Raw genomic sequence first — 21,842 nt, forward strand, 5'->3', positions numbered from 1 at the left:
GTACATTAAGGTGTGCTTGCTCGACTTAGAGAAGGGCAACACACTCCCAAGTTCAGTATCATTTACTGATCTGTCTCTGCTTCTCTAGAGAACACAATCGTGAAAGTAGCACAGTCCACTATGCCGGATGACGCACCAGATATTCCTTACTTTTCTCCAACAAAAATCCAAAAATATCTGTACAATTAGTTTTACGATCTTTCCTCAACACTACAAAACAATTTCTGTTCAATAAAATGTACAAACTAAAGGTACAAACTCAGAAGAAAATAAAAAATTCAATGTCAATTCCTAATCTGCTGACCTCTCTATAATTAATAACTATATTGGTGCATGGTTTTCAGATGCTTTAGAGGTAGAGGGAATTGGCAAACATTATACCCCGACGGAGACTTTCACTGGCTGCAGCAAATTTGTTTTCGAGATTGGTATCTCCCACCGCATTAGCAGCAGCTCGAAGCTTGACAAAAGAATAACCAAGCAATCAGTAGCACAGTTAACCATCCCACACCCAAACAAAACAAAAAAAGCAAAAAAAGAAAGAAAAGAACAGGTAAAACCACAAGCCAAGAAGAAACACAAGTACTGGAGAGCCAAACACCGCCAGTCATATGTGTAGATCAGTATGCAGACTGAAAAAGTATTATGAACCATCAAATTTTAAAGTTGTGCAGGCATAATTGAAGCAATTCCGCTTATGACACGATAATAGTTGCATTTAATCACCTACATCTCGAACTTTGATATGGGGGATGGAAAAAGGACAAGGCCTTCATTCAAGGAATTAGAGAATTGAATGCCTACAGTCTAAAAGAATTATAAAATGATTGGAAATTGATGCAAATATTCACTGATTTTCCAGATAAAATTAGTTTGACAAGTCCTCTGCAGCATTTAGTCCTCATTTTCACATGGCATATTTCGTAAAGGTTCAAATGTCATACCTGGTTCAAAAACTCGTCAAGCCTTCTGGCACTTCTAATAATGCTACCCTCAAATATATCAGTCATCTGTATAACTTCTGCAAAGCTTGCTCCCTGGAAATCCGAAAACAGGAAAAAGTACTTTCATGTCTATCAGGCATTAACCATAGGTAAAGTGTCCTATGTTTCATGGGCATCCTCTCTTGTTCCATAAAGCAACAAACTGGCTACTCATTTAATTAAAATTATGCGGCAAGCAATATGTATCACACTATGCAGAAGGAGAGCAATGATAATGCAGCATTCAGCAAGTAATGAAGGAGATAGCTTTTAGAGGACATAAATCATAGCTCATTACAAACAGTCTAATTCAGAAGCAGATGATGCGTCAAAAAGTAAAAAACAGTCAACGGAATCTGGGTATATCGGGAAGATGAAAGGCACATCAATCAATATCGACATAACTCCTGTTCCAAGTAGCAACAAACAGGAACTACTTAGATAAGCCATGATTCTAATAAATATCAAACAAGCCTCTCAAATACCCAAAATATTGGAAACACAAGACTAACTTTAGACTCATGATCAACACCATACTTGGGCAAACACTGATAACCATGAATAATCTGGGCATGACCAGCTTGTGAGATCAGATTGTATTCTCTGTCCGCCCTTTGCCATCGCAGGAACAATTCCATATATTTCTTCTCTTCTCCTAGATTTTGCTCAAACATAATACAAACAGATTCGAAGTTCACACTGGACATGAACCTCGAGAAAAGCTGATGAAACCATATATTCAGCCTATGTAACAGAATATGCAAAGCAAATCATGCACACATTACAAACTGTAAGACATGGTACAGATTTCTGTAGCAGTAATTCCACTGAACTGACCTTTGACCAGCAGTAGATCACATCCATTAAGTATGGTCTGACTGTGGATTCCACATATTCATCCACATTTACATCCAACTTGCACTCCCTTTGCACCTAAAAGGACATTGCCAAATGTTTTACACCTCTAACTTGCAAAGTCTATGGAATAAGAAACCTCAATAAAACTACCTCTGCTATTCTCCTTGCACTGTCCTGGAGTTGTTGCAATGGTCTGGCAAGCTCAGTCCTCAAATGAATCTGTTCATTTGATTTATCTCCAGGGATGAAACAACTAGCAAGAGCCGCAATTTGGTGATGATCAAGATCATTGAATGTACCTGGCCAGAAATCCAAATTTATCAACAATTCAGTGACTAAAAGAAAAGGAAAAGGAAACCTTCACACAACGGCCACTAAAGCAGACACAATATTCTTGATGTAACCCATGGACCATTAGTCAGAAAATTAGTCTCAACCTTATAATAGCCCCTTTAAAAAATCCGCCCAAAGTCTTGCCCGTTTAAGGGAAATTCTTACATGGACCTTGTCCCCATGGATCGGGTGATCGACCCCCGTGATCGATGGATGATATTCACTTGGTCCATGGTGGTCTGTGCCGCCTAGGCAAGAAACTTTCCTCATTTGAGACCTTAAGCACCTCAAAACTAACTTTCAAAATTACAAGCAATAGCATATGGAAAGAACAGAATTCAAAACAGAACAAGCCAGACAGCTTCTCCGTGCCAAAGATTAGCTCAAGACCCCACCCCAACAAATATTACCACTATTGTACTAATAGCCAGCTGAATCAGATAAGGTATGAACTGTTTTCTTTTAAAATCTCTCAAAAGTAGCCAACTTGAGTTTTGAAAATTCAACAGAATTCAGTTAAGGATACACCAATAGAACCCTCTGCAATAGTTCATGCAGAGCTCATTCATTCATTATCTCTTTGCCGAGATTGAAAACAATTTCCAACCAAACAGTATAAACAACACAGTGGATAAATATAACTCATTTAGCTGATATAAGGAGATAATTGAGCCTCAAAAATCACCATTAAACATCAGTTCAGTGACAAGTAGTTCGTCCCCTGTGTCAATCAAGCAGGCTGCCCGTCCCTTTAACTGGACAACACCATCAGCATCAATGTGACCAAGCTTTTTTAAGACCCGAGAACGGTTCTTAAGTTCATCACGAAATTTTTGAAGCTGCAAATGGAGAAATAAGAGAAGCTGACTTGCATGATAGCCAGAGAAGCGAGACACAATATACAACTGTCCGCACTGGTGCACTGACACGAGTACATAAGTATGCAAGTCATATAACTATATAAGCACCCCATGGCCCAAGTGACAAAGCATGCTGGATCAAATAAATAAACAACCCAATCCAGTGTAGATAAGTACCTGAGATTCACGCATTTTTGATTTGAGTTCTTGAATTTCATGATTCACTTCTGCTTTTCTTTGAAAACTTCTCATCTGATGTGCATCTTGAGACTGCATTGATACTCAGTAAAGCCATACCATCAACAATGAAGGATGACATGATAAAATTTCACTCAGAAGTTGACCAACCTTGTGCAATGGATGAGACAATAATTTTCGTTCAAGTTCCTCGATCTGATTGACCAACTCAACTATCTCTGGATCCTCAATGCCCATGTCCTGCGAGATGACATTTGCGTAGAAAAGTGGAAAAAAAATGATTATGTTAATTATGCGCTATTCTCTCCAAGAAGAATCATAGGGTAGAAGTCATTATCACCTCATTCTTACATAATTTGGTATAAAACCTACTTTTGTTGAATCAGAGGGAAGTACCTGGGTGAAGAGGTCTTTAAAAACAGAGACACATCACTCAGAACAAAGCAGCAGAGAAAGCGAATAACAACAAAAAGAAAGAGGCTTTTAAAATAGGGTATATTACAAAAACACCCTCAAACTTCCCCTCAAATGTACAGTAACAAATATTTCTTTTGTAAATAATAATAGGGAGTAAACTTCCCTGAGGTCACTTTACTCGATTCCATAGGAAAAGAAATCCTAATCCACGCAACAGTCATCTCGAAGTGGTGATATAAGAATAGAAGAGCAAGTTTGTTGAGCATTTGCTTTACATTGTGTCATTGGCTACAAGGTATATGCTGGTTAAAGTTACTGGCGGTTGTGTTTTCTACCTCAGGAGGAAAAGAGGGACCAATTGTTTTGAGCAAACTTGTACAGAAATTGCACCCAACAACACCATCTTAGAAGTATCTCATATAATTTAAGAACTAGCTTGTAGTGAGCATATACGTAGGTTTCAAGGGCTGGAACTGAGGTAATTAAATATTTCCTACCCAATTTTATTGACACGCACATGATCTTTACATTATATTGTAACACTGCTGATGAGGAAGTAGTCATCAAATGCAAAATTTTGATGCAAAATGTTCAATAAACAAAATTGAGTTCCTAATGCATTATTCTTTGGGATAATGACACAAATGGTCCCTGAACTTTTAATTTGTTCAATGTGGCCCTTGAACTTTAGCCTAATGTGCAATATGGTCCGTGAATTTTTAAACTTTTGATACATGTTCAACTTAGTCCCTGGAATGTATGAAAATATTCAATATTGTCCTTTCATTAATTCAAGTTCAGGGACAATATTGAACATTTTCATATAGTCGATGGACTAAATTGAACATGTACCAAAAGTCCAAGGACCACATTGAACATATTAAAAGTTTAAGGACCCCATTGCACATTGGGCTACAGTTCAAAGACTACATTGCATAAATTAAAAGTTCAGGGATCACATTGCACATTTGGCCAAAGTTCAGGGACCATTTGTGTCATTTTCCATTATTCTTTCCAAACGGATAGATCAAAATTGCTCAATTAAAAAGAATTTCTAATATCTGGTCACAAACACACTACTATTGCAAAGAGCATAGATTTAGCAGAGTCGAAGAAGACTCTCTCATTTGTAGAGTTTGAGATGGGATAGGGATGTACTAAATGGTGCACATGGAGACATCATCAGGGAAAGTGCAAGGGAAGGAGGAACTACTATTTGACCAGAAGATGGTCTTATAGTACAACAATTACTTAATTACGTTCTTATCGCCGGAAAAGAAAAAGGGTAAACAAGAATCTTGATGTCTTCCTACAGAATCGTAGGTAAAATACAATCTTCTGCTTAATTCTTCTTCCTTTAACAAACTATCAAAGAGCTTAACCTCTTCAAGAAGATTGATTGTCTTTGAGAACCTAGGAGAGGAAAGAGCTGTATTGAGAGTAAACACAGCCACTGAAGCCATTGTTAATTGCTGATTTTCCATGTCTAACAATAAGATAGTATAAGGCCAAAATTAATTGAGCATTGTGCTAGACTGCTGTATAATTCACCAATGGAACCTTCTATTAGCTGGGTAATCATTAACCTATTAGTGAGGGAAATGAGACCCAAAGAGCTTATACTTCCTCTTGTCACGTCTCTTTCCTAAGTTTGGAACTAAAGTATGAGAGAAATCCAACCTACTCATTTAAATGGGAAGAAATTATTCTTTAAAAATAAGGATCTGACTAAACAAAGGTTACTACCTAAAACTACATTAAAATTAAACTAAAGCTTAGGGGCACTCCTTATTTACTAAGCTACGTAGTTGCAAGACAACAGTCTAAATTGAATTTGCCAAATCATTTGGTTCCTCTTGCTTAGTTTGAAAACGGAAAGTGCTGCCGGTACGTGATATTTTGCCAAACTACCTTTACAGGATTAAGCTTTGGGAGACCCTGAGGAAAACGACTCCCAAGCTCTTGGACAGCAAGCAATATGCTTTGCCTTGCTTCCAGTGGTCGGAGATCAGCAGGTATTGATATCCTGAGTTTGCTAAGAGCAGAAACTAAGGACAACTGCACAGGGACCTGGAAAACATAAAAGTGGATGTCATAAATCATAACCTCCACGTTATCAACTGAAAAGCTCAATCTGCATGTTAATGGGATGCCACAAAAGATAGTGTCAATAGTTGCTCTCTGCAATGTCAACTTACCACATGCATTTCACCCTTTTCTCCAGGGCAAGGTGGACAAGGTTTGGGCCGTGAACTATTCTCACTTAAACCTGGAGAGCAATGAAGCAAAGTATCCACAATATATCCTCCACCTCGTGATGGCACTGTACCCAAACCAGTTGAGGGCTTTTTCATAACATTAACTACAACTCCCCAACCCCAATCTGTTCCGCCTTCCCTAATCCTCACCTGGGATGAGGAAAAGCACCGGTTACTTCATAAAAGAAGACACCAGATAAAAAACAATAGAAAAGAGGATTGTCAACATGACGGGGCACAAGGGATTGTGATGGCGAAAGGAAACCTGAATATATTAGAAATATTACTCGGTGATTAACTATTTATCATTACAGTGACGGCACAAGGAATTGCGGCTCATTCTTTTTCATCATGGACAGACTGTATGAACTGTCAACGCATGCAAAGTGCCATGAAAAAGATAGAAAAGGCAATGGCAATTCAAAGGCAATTAAAATTAATATGTTCACATACCAACCGCCCTGGCAAAAGAAAAAAGAGAGCTCTCTCAGGCCTGGTTATCTCTGCCATCATTTTCTTCTCCAGTTGAGCAATTTCCAACTTCAGCTTATGATACTCCGCTACTTCAACCTAGAAAGTCATATACCGTTCAAGGTTTGCACTACACATCCTAATCCATCTGGTCTTTTATCTTTTTCATTTTCAGTACCACTAGAGTAAAAAAAAAATTGCAATTACCTCCCCAGAAGCATCGAGACTTGCAGCTTCTTCTTCTAGTTCTTGAACTTTTCTTCCAATGTTGGGCAAGGCCTGGAAGATAACAGCAATCACTGAAATCAGGCATTGAACCACTATTTTGAAGATGCTAACGCAATAAAAGAATGATGGAATAGGGAGACACCTTCTCATACTGAAACTGATGAAATGAGTTCTTTATGACGTGTTCAGCAGTAAATTGTCCTTCAGCACGGCTCATCAGATTCAAAATTGAGTAGTAGCTTAGTCTGAATGTGCTAACTAAAGGAGCTGGTTTCCCCAAAACCATGTCCTTCAGTGTATTCATCTCCATCTGAAATAAAGCGAGTCAATCATAAACCAAGGAGAACATATTCCACAACTCTCCATCAACTATATCCATAAAAAAGCTCCCCAAAATTTTCAAAAGTCGCAGCATCTATGACATCTGAGACTGAAAAGTACAAGTATAAGAAAAACTGCACAGGGCCACCCATAGTGCCCTACCCTACATGCGAGCACAGAGAGAGAGAGTGAGTTAACCATGACTACCTGCTCATCAACCATTATGATACAGATACCACGCTCATCTTTTCCACGACGGCCAGCTCTTCCACTCATCTACAAATTAATTCAAAGTAGTTATTAAGTAAAGCAGATGACTTTGCAGAAGTCAGATATTCAAATAAAGTGATGATTAGAAATTTATTACTTAAGCAATGGCTCTTTTACTCACCTGAATGTACTCACCAGATCCAATGTACCGATGACTATCACCATCCCACTTCTTGACTGCTGTAAAGACCACTGTCTTTGCGGGCATGTTCAAACCCATGGCAAACTGCAGGAAATTACTTATCATACATTATTACCCTAGGTAAAAACATCTAATGAAACCTAATGCCCATGCAGGGTGAGAAACCTTCTCTTTACAAAGGAAAACTCACAGTTTCTGTGGCAAAAAGAGCCTTCACTAAGCCTTCCTGGAAAAGGAGCTCTACCAATTCCTTAAGAACAGGGAGAAGGCCAGAATGATGAACAGCAATTCCACGTTGAAGTAATGGCAGCATCAACTCAATGGCAGGTAAATTTCTATCTTCCTCATTCAAGCACAGGACTGCATTGTGAAAAACTTGCTCCACCACATCCTTTTCCTCTTGTGTGTTAAAATCAAGCTTGGACATTGACATAGCATGTTGTTCACACTCTCGCCTGCTAAAGCTGAAAACTATGACAGGTTGAAACTTACGCTCCATTATCATCTGAAATCATCAAAGATTCTAATTCAATCACTGTGGAATTTAATGCATGAAAAAATGGCTCAATCGAGATAGCTCTGATGTTCATTCATGAATCCAGGAAATAAATGTGCAATAAGAGCAGAACAATGGCCAATGAGGCACAAAGTGAATATCACTCAGCATGAAAACAACAGACCTCTGAAAGGAAGTATGAAAAGAGATGCAGATGCATGATCTGCTTAAGTAAAGTAGAGACATTATAAGAGAGGACATGCTTTCATCAAGTTGTCTCATTTTAAGTAGGTCATTATTCAAACAACATGGTGAGAATCCAACTTTTCAGAACTGTAAGTCACCATTACAGAAAATAAGCTGGCAAGCCACAACAAAAATTGAGCCCTGATGAAACAGAAAAAGAATTCAGCAAAGCGATATCTCAAAATGTCAAGCATCTTATAAGACATTAAGAAAGCAAACCGTAACAATTTAACATTTTCTTCATATTGATATATATGGTACAATATCGTCAAAGACACTTCTAAAAAACGTGCTATCAATGACTAAAGTACGACAAGAAAGGAATCAAAAAACTTACATTTAGGCAAAATAAACTCTCAAAAAACTCTTAACAATATTTACAAATCCTACAAACTCCGCAATCAACTTACCAGCAACTTAAGAGATAGTGCCAAAAAGGTACTTATTACTCTCAACATCATAAAGCATGATACCAAAAATGATGTCTTGACAATTCTTGTAATTAATCTGTACTGACGGCCTTCTAATCTAATAGCTTAAACTGCAATATATGAATGCGGTTTCTCATTCCAATACCCCAACACTCCCCTCAACAAGTAGGCTAGGATTTCACCTAAGACTGAAGCATAGAAATTTATATTGGAGCAGCGAATAAAGGGCATAGGCAGATTTGAACACAAGACCTCCCGCTCTAATAAGAATTACATTTAAAATTATGTGTAACCCACTGCAATTGATTAAAAAGCTTAAGCTAATAGATGAAGGTATGGCTTGTTATCTTAATGCTCTAAAAATTCTCATAACTTCACAAAATTAGAGGCCTCTATTGGCACATATGCACACACAAGAATATAAAGGGTTCAAAAGCTAATGTGCTCATATATATATAATACTCCTTTTGATATTGAAAAACTTACGAGACAAGTATAGTGGTAATTGGATTTAGTAGACAAAATAAAATGTTGAATACGAGAATTGAGAAAGGCTACCAAAAGTATACCCATGGCGGTCGAAACCCAAAGAGAGAGAGAGAGAGAGAGAGGACTGTGCAATAAAATATACACTAAGCAAGTGAGGGTAAAATTGTCTGCAAACTTACCTTCACAATTTTGTTTATGCTAGAACCCCCGGAGGCATTACCGCTTTTGGCAATTCTCCCACTCGCTTTTCCATTAGTAAACTTGCTCCCCTCGCCAACTTTCTGCTTGGTAAATGTATCTTGAAGCTTGAGAAAGTTGTCCTCTCTGAATTCCTCGTGCTCATCAACTACAAGATACAAACCACTCCCACCCATAGGGAAAACATAGTGCTGCAGCGGAGTTGGTCTGAAATCTGTGTATACTACATGGCATGGCTGTTTATGCAAGTTGCAAATCCACTCTGCGAACTCAGTAGCATTTGACATTGTTGCAGAAAGGAAAACCATTTTAATGGCCGGTGGCAAGAATATAATACTCTCCTCCCAAACAACACCTCTTTCTCGATCCCTCATGTAATGTATCTCATCAAAGATAACCCATGCAACTTCCTTTAATACCTCAGAACCCCTATACAGCATTCCTCTAAGAATTTCTGTTGTCATGACCAAGCAGCTAGCATTAGGTGCAATGGTAACATCACCAGTCATCAATCCGACATCTTTAAACTCTTGACTTAGCTCCCTATACTTCTGGTTGCTCAAAGCTTTCAAAGGTGATGTATATATTACCCTTTGTTTATCTCTAAAAGACATTGCAATGGCATATTCAGCAACTGCAGTTTTACCTGCTGAAGTATGTGCTGACACTAAAACTGACTCCTTTCGCTCCAAACATGCTATGGAAATTTGCTGAAAAGGGTCAAGTTTGAATGGGTAACCTTTTGCCATCTCACCACTGTAGACAGGATTTGAGAGAGTCCCAAACACTGATTCATCTTTGTTTGAATTATAACCAGTCGGAACAGCAACCTCATGCACACATGTCCGACTCGAATTATGCCGCTTCGAAGCAGATTCATCATTGCCTTGATCTGAAGATCCAGTATAGCAATCCGCGATTTCAGAAGAGGCTGGTTCTTTCCTTTTCCCCAAAGCTTCCATATTTTACTTGTACAAACGTCAAGCAAACCTAAATCAAAGCCCAAGAGAAAATAGTTTCAAGAAAGATATTGTTGTCCTATCTTCAGCAAAAGAAAAAAAAATTGGAATAATTGCACAGGAAGTCCTAAAACTTGTTGCAAAAGTGCACTTTTGCACTTTCGCGACAAGTTTTAGAACTTGATTGCACTTTTTGAAAGTTTTAGGACTCAATTGCACTTTCATGACAAGTTTTAGGACTTCCTGTGCACTTACACCAAAAAAATTCAAGCAGCTTAACAGTTTCAGGCTCTTGGGCATTGCAGACTTTCCATAAACAAAACAAGACTAAGACCCTATTAAGATTCACCATGAATAAAACATCAAAAAAGTAAAAACCCAAAAAGGGTCCAGAAAACGCTAGAACTTCCAGAAAGAATGCGAATGCAACAGGCATTAGCTTGGAGATATCTTAACTAATCTAGAATCACTTTGCTTGAAGAATGGCCCAAGAAGAAAAACATTGCCATCAGAACACAATTTCTCTTAATGAAAGATTGTGGTTTCTGAAGCTCGTCAAGCCAAATTGAATGCTGAGCATTAATGCTGATGAACAAGAAAGGCCCGTTCACTAGTCCAGATGTCAAGTCAGAGTTCACTCCTTAAACATAGAACTGCAGGTACTTGGATCAGTAGAGTAGGAAAATAAACGGGGAGGGATACATCTCGCGGTTAACACCACGGTATGCATTTGGAATTCTCTACATAAACACCCCGTAGTTTTCTACGCCGTAGGCAAAAGCGCGGCAATCATTAAGGAAAAATGCCACTGTAATCTCATCAGTAGCGACGGAGGAGGAGGCCATCGAGCTGTTAGAATGATGTCTTGTCATTTCCATTCTCTACAAGACGACCAGCTGAAGGAACTCCAATGGGTGCTTCGGTAGAGAGGGATGATGTGCAAGTAAACCAGAAAGGTAGCTACAAATTCCCAAAGAACTATTCCGAGTAGAGATTGGGGGAGGAGGCAGAATCGAGGGGCGAGGGTGCAAAGCATGCCTAGGTTCAAAAAGTTGACAGCGCGACGTCATAGGGGAATTTTGCCGAGCACCTGGCGGCTACACACACACACACACAGAGACAGAGACAGACAGAGAGAGATACCTAGGCGGAGAACTCCAAAGCTGGGGGTGGGAGGCTGCTAATGGTGCTTCGAGGTCTGAAGCGGCACGGCGGGCGGCGAGAGAAAGCGTCAAAGAGGGAGAGGGAGAACAACAAACAACACGACGACGACTGGTTGGTCCAGGGCTTGAGCTGGAGCTCCGACGCAAAGAGAGAGAGAGAGAGAGACAGATGGTGCTTCTCTTCCCCCCCCGACGAGCAACGACAGCAGCGACGGCGTCGGCTCAAGCTTGGAACACTTTTCGGCGGAACCGCAAACGTTTTCGATTTGGGGCTTCCCGTTCATTTCCCGGTATTCCAAAAATATTATTTTTTTTTTAAAGAAAATCGTTTGTATCGATTAAAAAATAATTAATCAAATAAAAATAGCTTCAACAACTCATTTTTCAATATTTTTATGAATAATTAAAATATTTCTCGTTAATTCATTTTCCTTCATTTTTCTTTCATTCGTTTTAAAAGAGAAAATAACACGAATAGTTCCTGAACTTTGGCTCAATGTATAATGTGCTACCTGAATTTTTAATTTATTCTATGTGATCCTTGAATTTTAGTTTAATGTGCAATGCAGTCCATAAAATTTGAAACTACTAAATGTGATCTCTAAATTTTTTATACATGTTCAATTTAATCCTTGGAGTATATAAAAATGTTCAATATTATCCTTCAACTTGAATTCATGGAAGGACAATATTCAACATTTTTATATAGTTTAGGAACTAAATCGAATATATACCAAAAGTCCAAAAATTATATTGAACATATTAAAAGTTCGGAAACCACATTGCATAATGGAATAAAGTGCAGAGACCACATTAGGGACGAATTGTGTCATTATTCCGTTTTAAAAAGTTTTTTCATAAACATTTGCTTCTTCTTCTTTTTTTATATTTCGAGCAAACTTTTAAACGCATCACCAATGTGGATGAGTGCGCCTTTAAAATCACCGAGAAGGTGAATCGGCTCAAAACATCCCCTCGTTCTTTATATTAAAAAAAGAAAAGGAAAAAAGTCACAAAAAACCTCAAACTATGCTTATTGTGACACATTTACCCTTAACTTTTTTTGTAATATAAAAAACTACAGATTATACCCACTCTGAAATATTTACCCAAAACATTTTCTCACGATATAAAATATCCTAAACTTATACCTACACGACATATTGCTTTCTTTACGAAGATAACGAATGGATTGCTCCTAGAGGATCTCATTCTCTTGAAGCACGAAACTGTGGAGTGATTTGCATCTTTGATGATTGTTATAAGGGAAAATACCATCAAAAACCTCAAACTATGCCACATGTGACACATTTACCCCACAATACTTTGGCATATGGACATTTTTGTTTTTTTCCTTTTTCTTTTTTTTTTTCTTTTTTTCTCTCTTCTCTCTGCCGGCCATGGCGGAGGGAAGAGAGAAAAAAAAAAAAAAAAAAAAAAAAAGGAAAAAGACGAAAATGCCGATGGTCCAAAGTATTGTGGGGTAAATGTGTCACAGGTGGCATGATTTGGAATTTTTCGTATCACAAAATAAAGTTCAGGGTAAATTTATCATAAGTGGCACAGTTTGGGGTTTTTCGTATCACAAAAAAAAGTTAAAGCTAAATTTATCACAAGTGGCATAGTTTGGAGTTTTTGGTCATATTTTTCTTTGATATAAATTGTAGGACACCAGATTCATTTACTTTTTTTTGGCTTTAATGTCACGCGCAAGCCATCGCCACGCTAGTATTGGTACGAACGAGGGCATGTTTCTATGGTACAATGACAAATGGTCATGGATCACTCCGCAAGGCAATCTTTGGCGCTAATATCCCCCATTTGTGCAATTTGCAAAGATCACCCGCATCCCACAGAAATGTAAACCCTCTGATTTATTTTATTCTTTCTGAAGAATTTCAGAAGTAGAACACCTTAAACAACAATCTAGCGCAACATTCTTATTGCGAAGATAATTTTCATCCCCATTTTTATCGAAATTTTAATTTTGCATGCCCCTAAACAAAAAAATGCAAAAACAATAAAACGAAGCCTCTAAGCCACCCGTCGCATATCCTTTTAAAAATACGTGGGAAACAATGAACAAAGGTGCAGAATCATAGCTCTAGGCAGTGAGTGATGATTGCATGTTTGGTTAAAGATTTAGGGTGTGTTTGTTCCGTGGAAAATGAATAATTTGTCCACATCATTCATTGCCTTAATGTTCCCGTCTTCCTACCATTAACTAGCATTTCACAATATGGAATCTACGTACTTATAAGGATCATCCTCAACGATCCAACTGCATTAATAGCTCGAGAGCGGCAATATCCTAATTCCTGGAAGGAAAGGAATGCAGGGAGAGCGGTGACGAACATCGTCTGTGTTCTGCTGATATCCGTCAACCAAAGAGAACAAATTGTCAAATTCACATACGGGAAGCAATCGAGATACATAATTAGGTGAATCTGAAAGCTTAAGACTAAATGTATAGGAAAGAGTAGCACCTCAATGACTAGATATCGAGAATCAGGGATATGACTTCGCAGCGCATCCTTGGCCTCCACGAGGAAAAGGAAGTTGAATGAATATCATGCTCCCAAGACAAGTGGGAAAAACAAGGAACGGGCCATGGAAGATACACAAATTGCGTTCTCTTGCTTTGCTGAGATTAATCTCAGATATGATCCCACAAAGTCCCTGGCTAACCAGCAAATGCGCCAAGCATTGTAAAGAGTCCCAGATGTACAAGTTTATCAAATATATGCATTGCCGTCGCTAATTAGGATGCACTCATGGATATCTTACTACAAACCAATACCACCCTAGAGTGCCATCGTACAATGCTCCTTCCTGCTGAGCGGATCAGAAAGACCAGCATTGGAAATATTATCTTGGGCAAAGCGTATCATCCTCAGCTCTGTCACTTCACTTCTCTGCGTAACCGAAGAGGAGCTGTGAACAACGTCCACTTCCTTATCACATTGATGATAAATCAATTGACATCCTGAAACATTCTGCACGCTGTTTACTACAGCAGACCACAAACCATAAGTTGTCTAAGCCAATTCCCGATTTATGTATTACACAACAAAGCTGAAACAAAGAGGTACCACATTGAAATCCCAAAGCGCATGCCCATGATCCTGGAGCTCCCTCTCTTGCCTTGTATCAATGGAACCAGCTCATATTCAATCAAGAAATTTACTAGAAAAGGAAAAAAAAAAAGTAAATGTATATGAGGCAGGATCTTCATGATGCGCTTGCCGTACAGTCTCAGGCATATGCCTTGCCCAAGCTCATGCAGTGTCTAGGGATGGCCTCAGAAAATTGCAATTGTTCAGGAAATCTTTGTTTCTGATATGAACTGATACAAAGGTACACTTTTCCCGATACATATATATAGGCCAATCTCCCCAGACAAAACGATACAACATCCCCTTACCCGACGATCAGGATCGTCCATCTTTCAAAAAGTTACCTGCAAAACTCACCTCTTTCCTCCTATGATTGGACAAAATACAAACATAACTAAAGAGCATCACATCTCATAATTGCTACTTCTGCATTGACTAGGATCCTCTCCACCAAAGTCATGCTGATCGTTCACCGGTTTACTGCTGTACATCTGTTTGTTCAGTGCTTTCTTTGAGCGCTTCTTCGCCGAGGGTGGAACCAGATCCAGATCAGATGTCTCCGAACGAGGAGATGGGAGACCCGGCGTTCGCAGATGCAACTCTGTTAAGTCATCGGGCCCCGCCCATGCCAGTGGTCTTGCTGTGTGGGTATCAAGATGTAACGAGTCATGTGGATATCGAAAAACAACTGTACACTTGGCTAGAAATGCCGCCGCAAGACAGCAGGTGATCACATGTTCTTGTGGATTAATGAATATCACAATCAACAGACTAAACTGGTAGTCTAATGCAATCAGTCCTAGTCTCACGACTCCCGCACACAGCCACAAGAATAAAAATGGCCAAATCAACTAGCCCGCTAAGTGAATCTAGCTGAAGAGGATAAAGTGAAGATACTTAAATTGTCTCTGTGGAAGGAAATTGAAAGATTTGAACTATCCTTAACAATGCAGCAACTATTCACAGGAAATGGTAATCACACCATTTTGCATACTGAATATTTGCCTGAACGTTGACTTTCAACAAGCTGTTTATTTAAAGATTACAGAACATCTGTAAAAGTGTTGAAACCTACTCAAGAGGACAAAGATAATGATCATTATATGAAGTTTTACCAGAAAAATACACCATGGCATGTAAACTTCTCACCAAATAAAAATGTTTACCAAAAACAAAAGGATAACAAAAGGCAAATTGATTAAAGTAAAGGGTGTAAAATCACAAGAATGAGATACAAGATGGATATAACTAGTAGGCTAGTAATCTATGACTATGCTGCCCAGCTAAAGCAAGCATGACTTTACCCAACTTTTCCCTGTACATCAAAGGTCATTTAAACAGTTATAAATTCATCACCCAAGTTAGTGTGAAGCCCATGATTTAGAGAGAAAAATTAATAACAACATAGCATGAACCAAAAGTTGAGAAAACAACTTTAGAACTCTTAAGCAGTACATTAAGAATCTCTTGTACCAACTTTGCATGTGCTCCTAAGAATGTTTTCCGTTAAAGTTTCAAATGCATTGTCAACTTAAACAACAAAGGAATATTCTAATGTGCACATGTCAGGAAGTGCACAAAAATCTCAGACTGGAAGTGACAGAACTTATCGAGTGCTAAAACACAGAAAATTTAACTGCCATTAAAGAAACTCTCTCTGCATACCTTCACGAGGATCAAGAAGCCCGCTACCATCACAAGGGGCAGGAGCACGAGCAGGACGCTTCCTGACATAATTGTCATGTAAAGGCCTAGGTATTTGAAACGAAAATTGGGAGAGAGTCACTCCATCTCTTGTAAACTCCGGGTGTTCCAGCAAGTACCTATTAGGTTGTTAAAGCTGTGAAAGTCTATAGCTTAACTCCAACTATTGTGAAAACAACTGAACTATCATTATAAATCTGGTATTGGATTCGTTACGTAAGAGAACAGGTCGAACGACAAAGGCTTGGAACATACTTTTGTACCTCGACCATTGAACGGAGCCTCTTCCCAGATGGTGCCACATAATACCTGAAAACAGTAAAAAATGCCAGATAATTTCAACAAGTAATAACTACATCCAGAAGTACAGAGGACAACAATCTTGTACCTAAAGCTATAGCGCCACAGTCAACTCCTATGCTCCCAATTGGACTCTCAAGAAACACAAGATAAAAATTGAAGACAAACCTTATGGAGAAAGATCAAGGGCAGACAGCAGTTGCTATCCCATGAGTTAAAATGGAATCAAAAGGATCTAAGTTAAACTTGTTCATTTACTGCTTGTCCCCAGAAAGAGTAAGATGACAAGGTGGAATAGTATAGACTAGATGAGATCCCCCTCACGAACCAATCAATAACACGGTTAAGTAAGAGCTGATTATAATATATGAGCTTAGAATATAACACAACTAATTGGGATTTACAACTCCCACTGGAAAGAGAGGGAAAAGGCATGAATTAGGAACCACTAAGAACAGATAGACCTGGTGGGTTAGACTAACTTGCAACGTCATTTGCTGAATCGCCTCACACAACCCCCAAGGACAAAGAACAGTCACCATCAAGATACGTGTTTCACGGTACTCGGGACAAGAGGATGGTGTCTTGGATATTTCTCTATCAACAGGAATGTCCTTTTATATGGGCCCAATGCAGTGACAGATCAATTTTACTATGAAAAAATCGCCAGGACTCCTCCTGCCCGACTACTCTCAAAACAAAGTGAGATTAAGAGAGCAACTTGAAAGAGACACATACACATCTGCAAACTTGGTGCTTCCTTCACCTCTGATTCGTAGCAACCGCTGCCACCCAGGGGGAGGTTGGGCAATGTTTGGTTTATCAATTGCCCAAAGTCGGCTACCATCTTGAGATATGTCTTCAGGATCATCACATGAAATATCCGGGCGCCACTCACGGGCAGTTTCACAATAAAAAGGATCTTCTAGGATATGTTCGCGAATTTCTTCATACTTCTCTTTAGTGGGTATCAGCCTCCATTTAAAGCAGTTAGCACACTGGACGGTAAACGCTCCCACAGATGGTAAGATTTTGGAAGGTTGATTTGGGCCGGGGGATCTCAACAACGAAGGGCTACGGGACTGAATGGGATCGGGCATAGGTACAATTTCACCTTGACCATTCGCAGCAGGGTCATAAACAACCAACTGTTTTGAAGAGTCGTCATTCGATTGGTCCGCCTCATCCTCTTTCTCCTGAGATTCAACATCCTCCTTTCGAGGCGAAGTATCTATAGTTTCTGGAACAGAGCAATCCACATGATCTGGCGAACCTGAAGATCCTAGCTCTTCCTCTTTCTTTTTTAATTTGAAAATGAACTTAAGGCTGGGTTTTCCAGGCTGCGTCTGCATCTGAATAGATCTCAACTACCTACAGGAAGCACTGTTATGAGCACGTCAAACAAAACGCAAAATTGCAATAACTCGAGAAATTGCGCTAGATGACTCCCCTACATTGCATGAAATCACTCTTCAAGAAATCAAAATGGAAAATTCATAATAATGATGGAAATTGGCAAGAAATTGTGCTATGAATCCACGTGCAAACGCCATAATTAAGGCCTGTATTAAAAAAAATTTCACTAAAATCATCAAAAAAATGTTGTGCAGACACTCCTTTTGGTAGCTCTGACTCTTGGATTGCATGGGACCGTTGCTGATTTTTCTGTAAACTTGAATGGATGGAGAGAGGCATCGTTTAAAAAATAAACACAAAAACACTCCCACAGGGATGGACCCACCGAAGCCCAAACAATGGACCTTAGTTCTAAACAAGGAGACAAATGGAGCATGATTTAACATCTAAACTCTTATAATAAGGAAACTTTCTTGCTAGAAGAAAGAGATCGATTGTAATTGGTTTGACTGCATCCTAATAATACAGTATTTTTAAAGCATCACCTAAAGAGAAGTTTGCGAACAGCATCGCGCCATTCATCGCATTAGCAGGGAACCAAGACGCAGACAATAGAAAAGCCCACTCTCTCTCTCTCTCTCTCGAGAATATTTAACCTCATGAGCTATGAGGATCTATCTTCCTATGCATTCCACCGCAGGCGGAGGAGGGCAGAAGCTCAATTCGCGCTATCCCGTGCTATCATGGCATCGAGAAAATGAACCAGAAAGCAGCAACCGACTTCCACACAAATCATCCATCAGTTGAACATGCACCGGAAAAGCTCGGATCGAGACGGCGGGCGCAACGATGCAGACATTATATCTCCCTGGCGGTAGCGACTTACACACAATTGAACTAACTAGTCGAGCAACCAAAAACCTCCCAACACTAAAGGCACAATGAAACACCCCCCCCCCCCCACCCACACACACACACACACACACGGGCCACTAGCAAACAGCATCCTCAGCCTCGTTCAGCTCGACCCATTTTTACTCTGCTTCCGAGGAGGAAGCAACGACCACGAATGAACAAACACACCTCAAAAATAGTTACCGAGACTCGAAGGCGGAGAAAACCCTCGCGATCCAGGCAGCAAAAACGGAGATCTACCGGCGAAACATCATCACGGCACGGGTATTCCCCAAAGGACGGAGCAATTGAGAGGAAGGGAAGGGAAGAGAGAGAGAGAGAGAGAGAGAGAGAGAAGGAGAGATTACGGGAGGAGTGGAATCGGAGAAGGTGATCGCATGAGGGAGGAATGCCGGAGGGATCGGGAGGCGAGCATGCGATGCGGAGGAGATTCCTAAGATCGAAACGTCGTCCGACGACCTGATCTTTCTCTTTGCTTCTTCCCACCAGCTCTCTCTCTCTCTCTCTCTCTCTCTTTCTTCCTTCCTTCACTCTGCTCCGCTTTGTTCCCCTCGGAAACCGAGAGAAGAACAAATGAGAGAGAGAGAGAAGAGATAGAACGTCATCAATATCGAAATGCCTTTCTTTCTTTCCCTTTAACTCCTCAAAAATCAAAATGATATTATTCGACCCCCCAAAAAAACAAAAAAGATCCAATGATATTATCGAAACGGAATGCGTCTCCCTCCTAATTTTATAAAAATATTGTTAATTCATTTGTTGAGCGCCCCAATAAGGAAAATCGATTATTTCTCAAGCACCCTCATTCTCGTGTTAGTATAATCGGTACATTGAAAATTCAAAGTATTTCTTTATTGGATATAATTAACAAGTGCTTTGGGAATACTCGTTGATTGTACCCTCTAAAAAATTCACCACGATTTTTATTCGCATAATATTTCACGAATTACTCCTCGTGAAAGTTTGTGATTCGCTCTAGCGAAGACTAATATAATAACTTGATAAAAGCTCGTTAGATCTGTTGCGTCTGTTATCTTTTCGAATAGGAATGGTGACATAAATAATTCATAAAACTTTGACTTAATGTGCAATATGATTCATAAATTTTTAATCTGTTCAATGTGGTTCATGAACTTTGGCTCAATATATAATGTGGTATGTGATCTCTAGACTTTTTGTACATGTTCAAGTTAGTTATTGAACTGCATGAAAATGTTCAATATCATCCTTCCATTAAGTCAAGTTCAGGGACAATATTGAAATCCATATACTAAATTGAATAGGGAAAATTGTCAAATCGATCATAACCTATACGGCGCAATTCGGTTCTAAACCTTTTAATTTTGCCAATTCGTCCTAAACCTTTTAAATTCTTGCCAATTGAGTCCTTAGGCCAATTTTGGCCGGGCACGTGCGCGTGCCGGCCAAAATTGGCCTAAGGACTCAATTGGCAAGAATTTAAAAGGTTTAGGGCAATTGGCAAAATTAAAAGGTTTAGAACCGAATTGGCCACCGTACATGATATTTAGCGATTTGACAATTTTCCCAAATTGAATATGTATCGAAAATTTAAGTGCTACATTGAACAAATTGAAAGTTTAGGGATGTCATTGCATATTGTGTTAAAGTTTAGGGAATACATTGAATAAATAAAAAGTTCAGGGATCACATTGCACATTGGGTTAAAATTCGGATACCATTTTCCCTTTCGAATAAACATGTGCACTTATCCCATTCATCTCATCTTTGTTACATTCACCAATAACATTACTCATTATGTTATTCTCACGATATATTTAAGTTGACGTTTACTTTATACATGGCATTCAATTTAAAATTTTGTGACATACGTATTCTGAATTTTTTTAAATTAAAATATTTTGTATTTTCACAAAATGCAAATATTGACATGTAGGTTCATGTAAATTTTGTAATAATTTTTTTAACGTTTAATTATATTCTAAGTCTCAATTGAGAAGTAACCCGTTTTATATTACTTGATGTACTCTTTCTTAAATTACGCATTACATCACAGATTCCGTAGAGTATGCATTTTTAGTCTAGTACAAGTGGACAACTATCATGAAAAAAGATACGGGCTCCGATATGCATATTCCTGGCTTTAAATTATTTCCCGACCGGACATCTTCTAAATAACGATTTGTCATTTTCCTTTAAAATATATACCCCAACAAAATAGGCAATTGGTATTGGTGCATCATAATCGTATTTGTAATTCGTATCAATTCATATTGATATAAAATATCATGGCTTTGATTTTACCAGTGAAATCATTGAATCACGATAAAAGTATTGTATTAATTCATGTCAATATAAAATGAAGTATGTCGTGTCATTGCATATTCGTATTTTATCTCGTGTCGTATTCAGGATGTACAAGCGGATCGTATTAGGTATTACTTATAATAACTTTGCAAACCCATGATCATAGAACCTACCTAACCAAAACTCTAACCAAACTCAAGCTCAGCCTCTCCTCAGTCAAAGCCGCCCACAGCCGCCGCCCTAAGCCAAACCACCACCATGTCGGCGACATCTACCCTGGCCACGCTTGTCTCTCCTTCCATCGCTATCGTTCTGTGTACCGGCCCGTCCTCTGTCTCTGTTTGGTGTCAAGCTCAGCCAAAAAGTCAGGCTCCGCCATGGCGTCAACCTTGCACGCAACGTGAAGCTTGATATTGACCTGGTCGAGCTCAACCTCGATTAGGCCTCAAAGGGCATTGGCTATGACTTACTTGTGGAAACAGAGGCGAGGTGGAGGGAAAGATAGAGATGCAGTGGCCAACTTGTGAAAGGCGACGGCTTCGGTACAAATGAGCGAACATGAGAGAGAGAGAGAGAGAGAGAGAGAGAGAGAGAGAGAGAGAGAGAGAGAGAGAGAGAGAGAGTAGGATTTAGATGATTTGGGAGCATTTTGGTCATTTTAGTTGGGGAACTTTGCCTAAAGATGGAATTTTTGCTTACTTCATTATACAGTAAAATAGTGGATTGCTATGACGAAACCAGTCGAGGCACCTGATACGCATCTCTGTCATTCCAGATCCTGTATAAACCTTGTCATATCTTCCCGATTATCAACCTAGAGATGCTCATACATTGACCAAAGCTT

At 39.2% G+C, this 21,842-nt stretch overlaps 2 protein-coding genes across 5 annotated transcripts; both read right to left on the minus strand.

The window, feature by feature from the left end:
* Window positions 1-123: 123 nt before the first annotated feature.
* LOC115677317 (DExH-box ATP-dependent RNA helicase DExH10) lies at window positions 124-11,601 on the minus strand. 3 transcript variants are annotated; one of them, XM_056320780.1, is made up of 18 exons: window positions 11,302-11,601; window positions 9,846-10,189; window positions 9,181-9,653; window positions 7,530-7,844; window positions 7,319-7,423; window positions 7,135-7,203; window positions 6,749-6,916; window positions 6,586-6,657; window positions 6,361-6,477; window positions 5,848-6,057; window positions 5,561-5,719; window positions 3,383-3,472; window positions 3,212-3,304; window positions 2,860-3,013; window positions 1,992-2,140; window positions 1,821-1,916; window positions 945-1,037; window positions 124-460 (listed from the first exon to the last, which is right to left on the minus strand). In XM_056320780.1, exons 2-18 carry the CDS (start codon window positions 10,159-10,161, stop codon window positions 350-352), a joined length of 2,790 nt encoding a protein of 929 aa, XP_056176755.1. In that variant the 5' UTR covers window positions 10,162-10,189; window positions 11,302-11,601; the 3' UTR covers window positions 124-349. The 3 variants fall into 3 exon arrangements, with proteins under 3 accessions (XP_056176755.1, XP_030456313.2, XP_056176754.1); XM_030600453.2 differs by having other exon boundaries at window positions 9,181-10,189; XM_056320779.1 differs by lacking the exon at window positions 6,361-6,477 and having other exon boundaries at window positions 9,181-10,189.
* A 3,035-nt stretch (window positions 11,602-14,636) lies between these two features.
* LOC115677321 (methyl-CpG-binding domain-containing protein 2) lies at window positions 14,637-19,263 on the minus strand. 2 transcript variants are annotated; one of them, XM_056320787.1, is made up of 5 exons: window positions 19,060-19,263; window positions 17,180-17,812; window positions 16,397-16,450; window positions 16,103-16,260; window positions 14,637-15,077 (listed from the first exon to the last, which is right to left on the minus strand). In XM_056320787.1, exons 2-5 carry the CDS (start codon window positions 17,791-17,793, stop codon window positions 14,842-14,844), a joined length of 1,062 nt encoding a protein of 353 aa, XP_056176762.1. In that variant the 5' UTR covers window positions 17,794-17,812; window positions 19,060-19,263; the 3' UTR covers window positions 14,637-14,841. The 2 variants fall into 2 exon arrangements, with proteins under 2 accessions (XP_056176762.1, XP_056176761.1); XM_056320786.1 differs by having other exon boundaries at window positions 17,180-17,824.
* Between the last annotated feature and the right edge of the window lie 2,579 nt (window positions 19,264-21,842).

The sequence above is a fragment of the Syzygium oleosum genome, unplaced genomic scaffold, assembly GCF_021117445.2.
Source record: "Syzygium oleosum isolate NSW1041296 unplaced genomic scaffold, Sole_v2.1 Sole_v2.21, whole genome shotgun sequence".
NCBI lineage: Eukaryota > Viridiplantae > Streptophyta > Magnoliopsida > Myrtales > Myrtaceae > Syzygium > Syzygium oleosum.

Coding starts and splice junctions, on each gene's coding strand:
- LOC115677317 (XM_030600453.2), bottom strand. CDS start 10,161: ATGGAAGCTTTGGGGAAAAGGAAAGAACCAGCCTCTTCTGAAATCGCG. Junction 3,305..3,382: donor TGTCTCATCCATTGCACAAG/GTTGGTCAACTT, acceptor GTATCAATGCAG/TCTCAAGATGCACATCAGAT. Junction 2,141..2,859: donor CACTGAACTGATGTTTAATG/GTGATTTTTGAG, acceptor ATTTCTGGCCAG/GTACATTCAATGATCTTGAT.
- LOC115677321 (XM_056320787.1), bottom strand. CDS start 17,793: ATGCAGACGCAGCCTGGAAAACCCAGCCTTAAGTTCATTTTCAAATTA. Junction 16,451..17,179: donor AGCACCAAGTTTGCAGATGT/GTATGTGTCTCT, acceptor TACTGTTTTCAG/GTATTATGTGGCACCATCTG. Junction 15,078..16,102: donor GCTTCTTGATCCTCGTGAAG/GTATGCAGAGAG, acceptor ATACCCACACAG/CAAGACCACTGGCATGGGCG.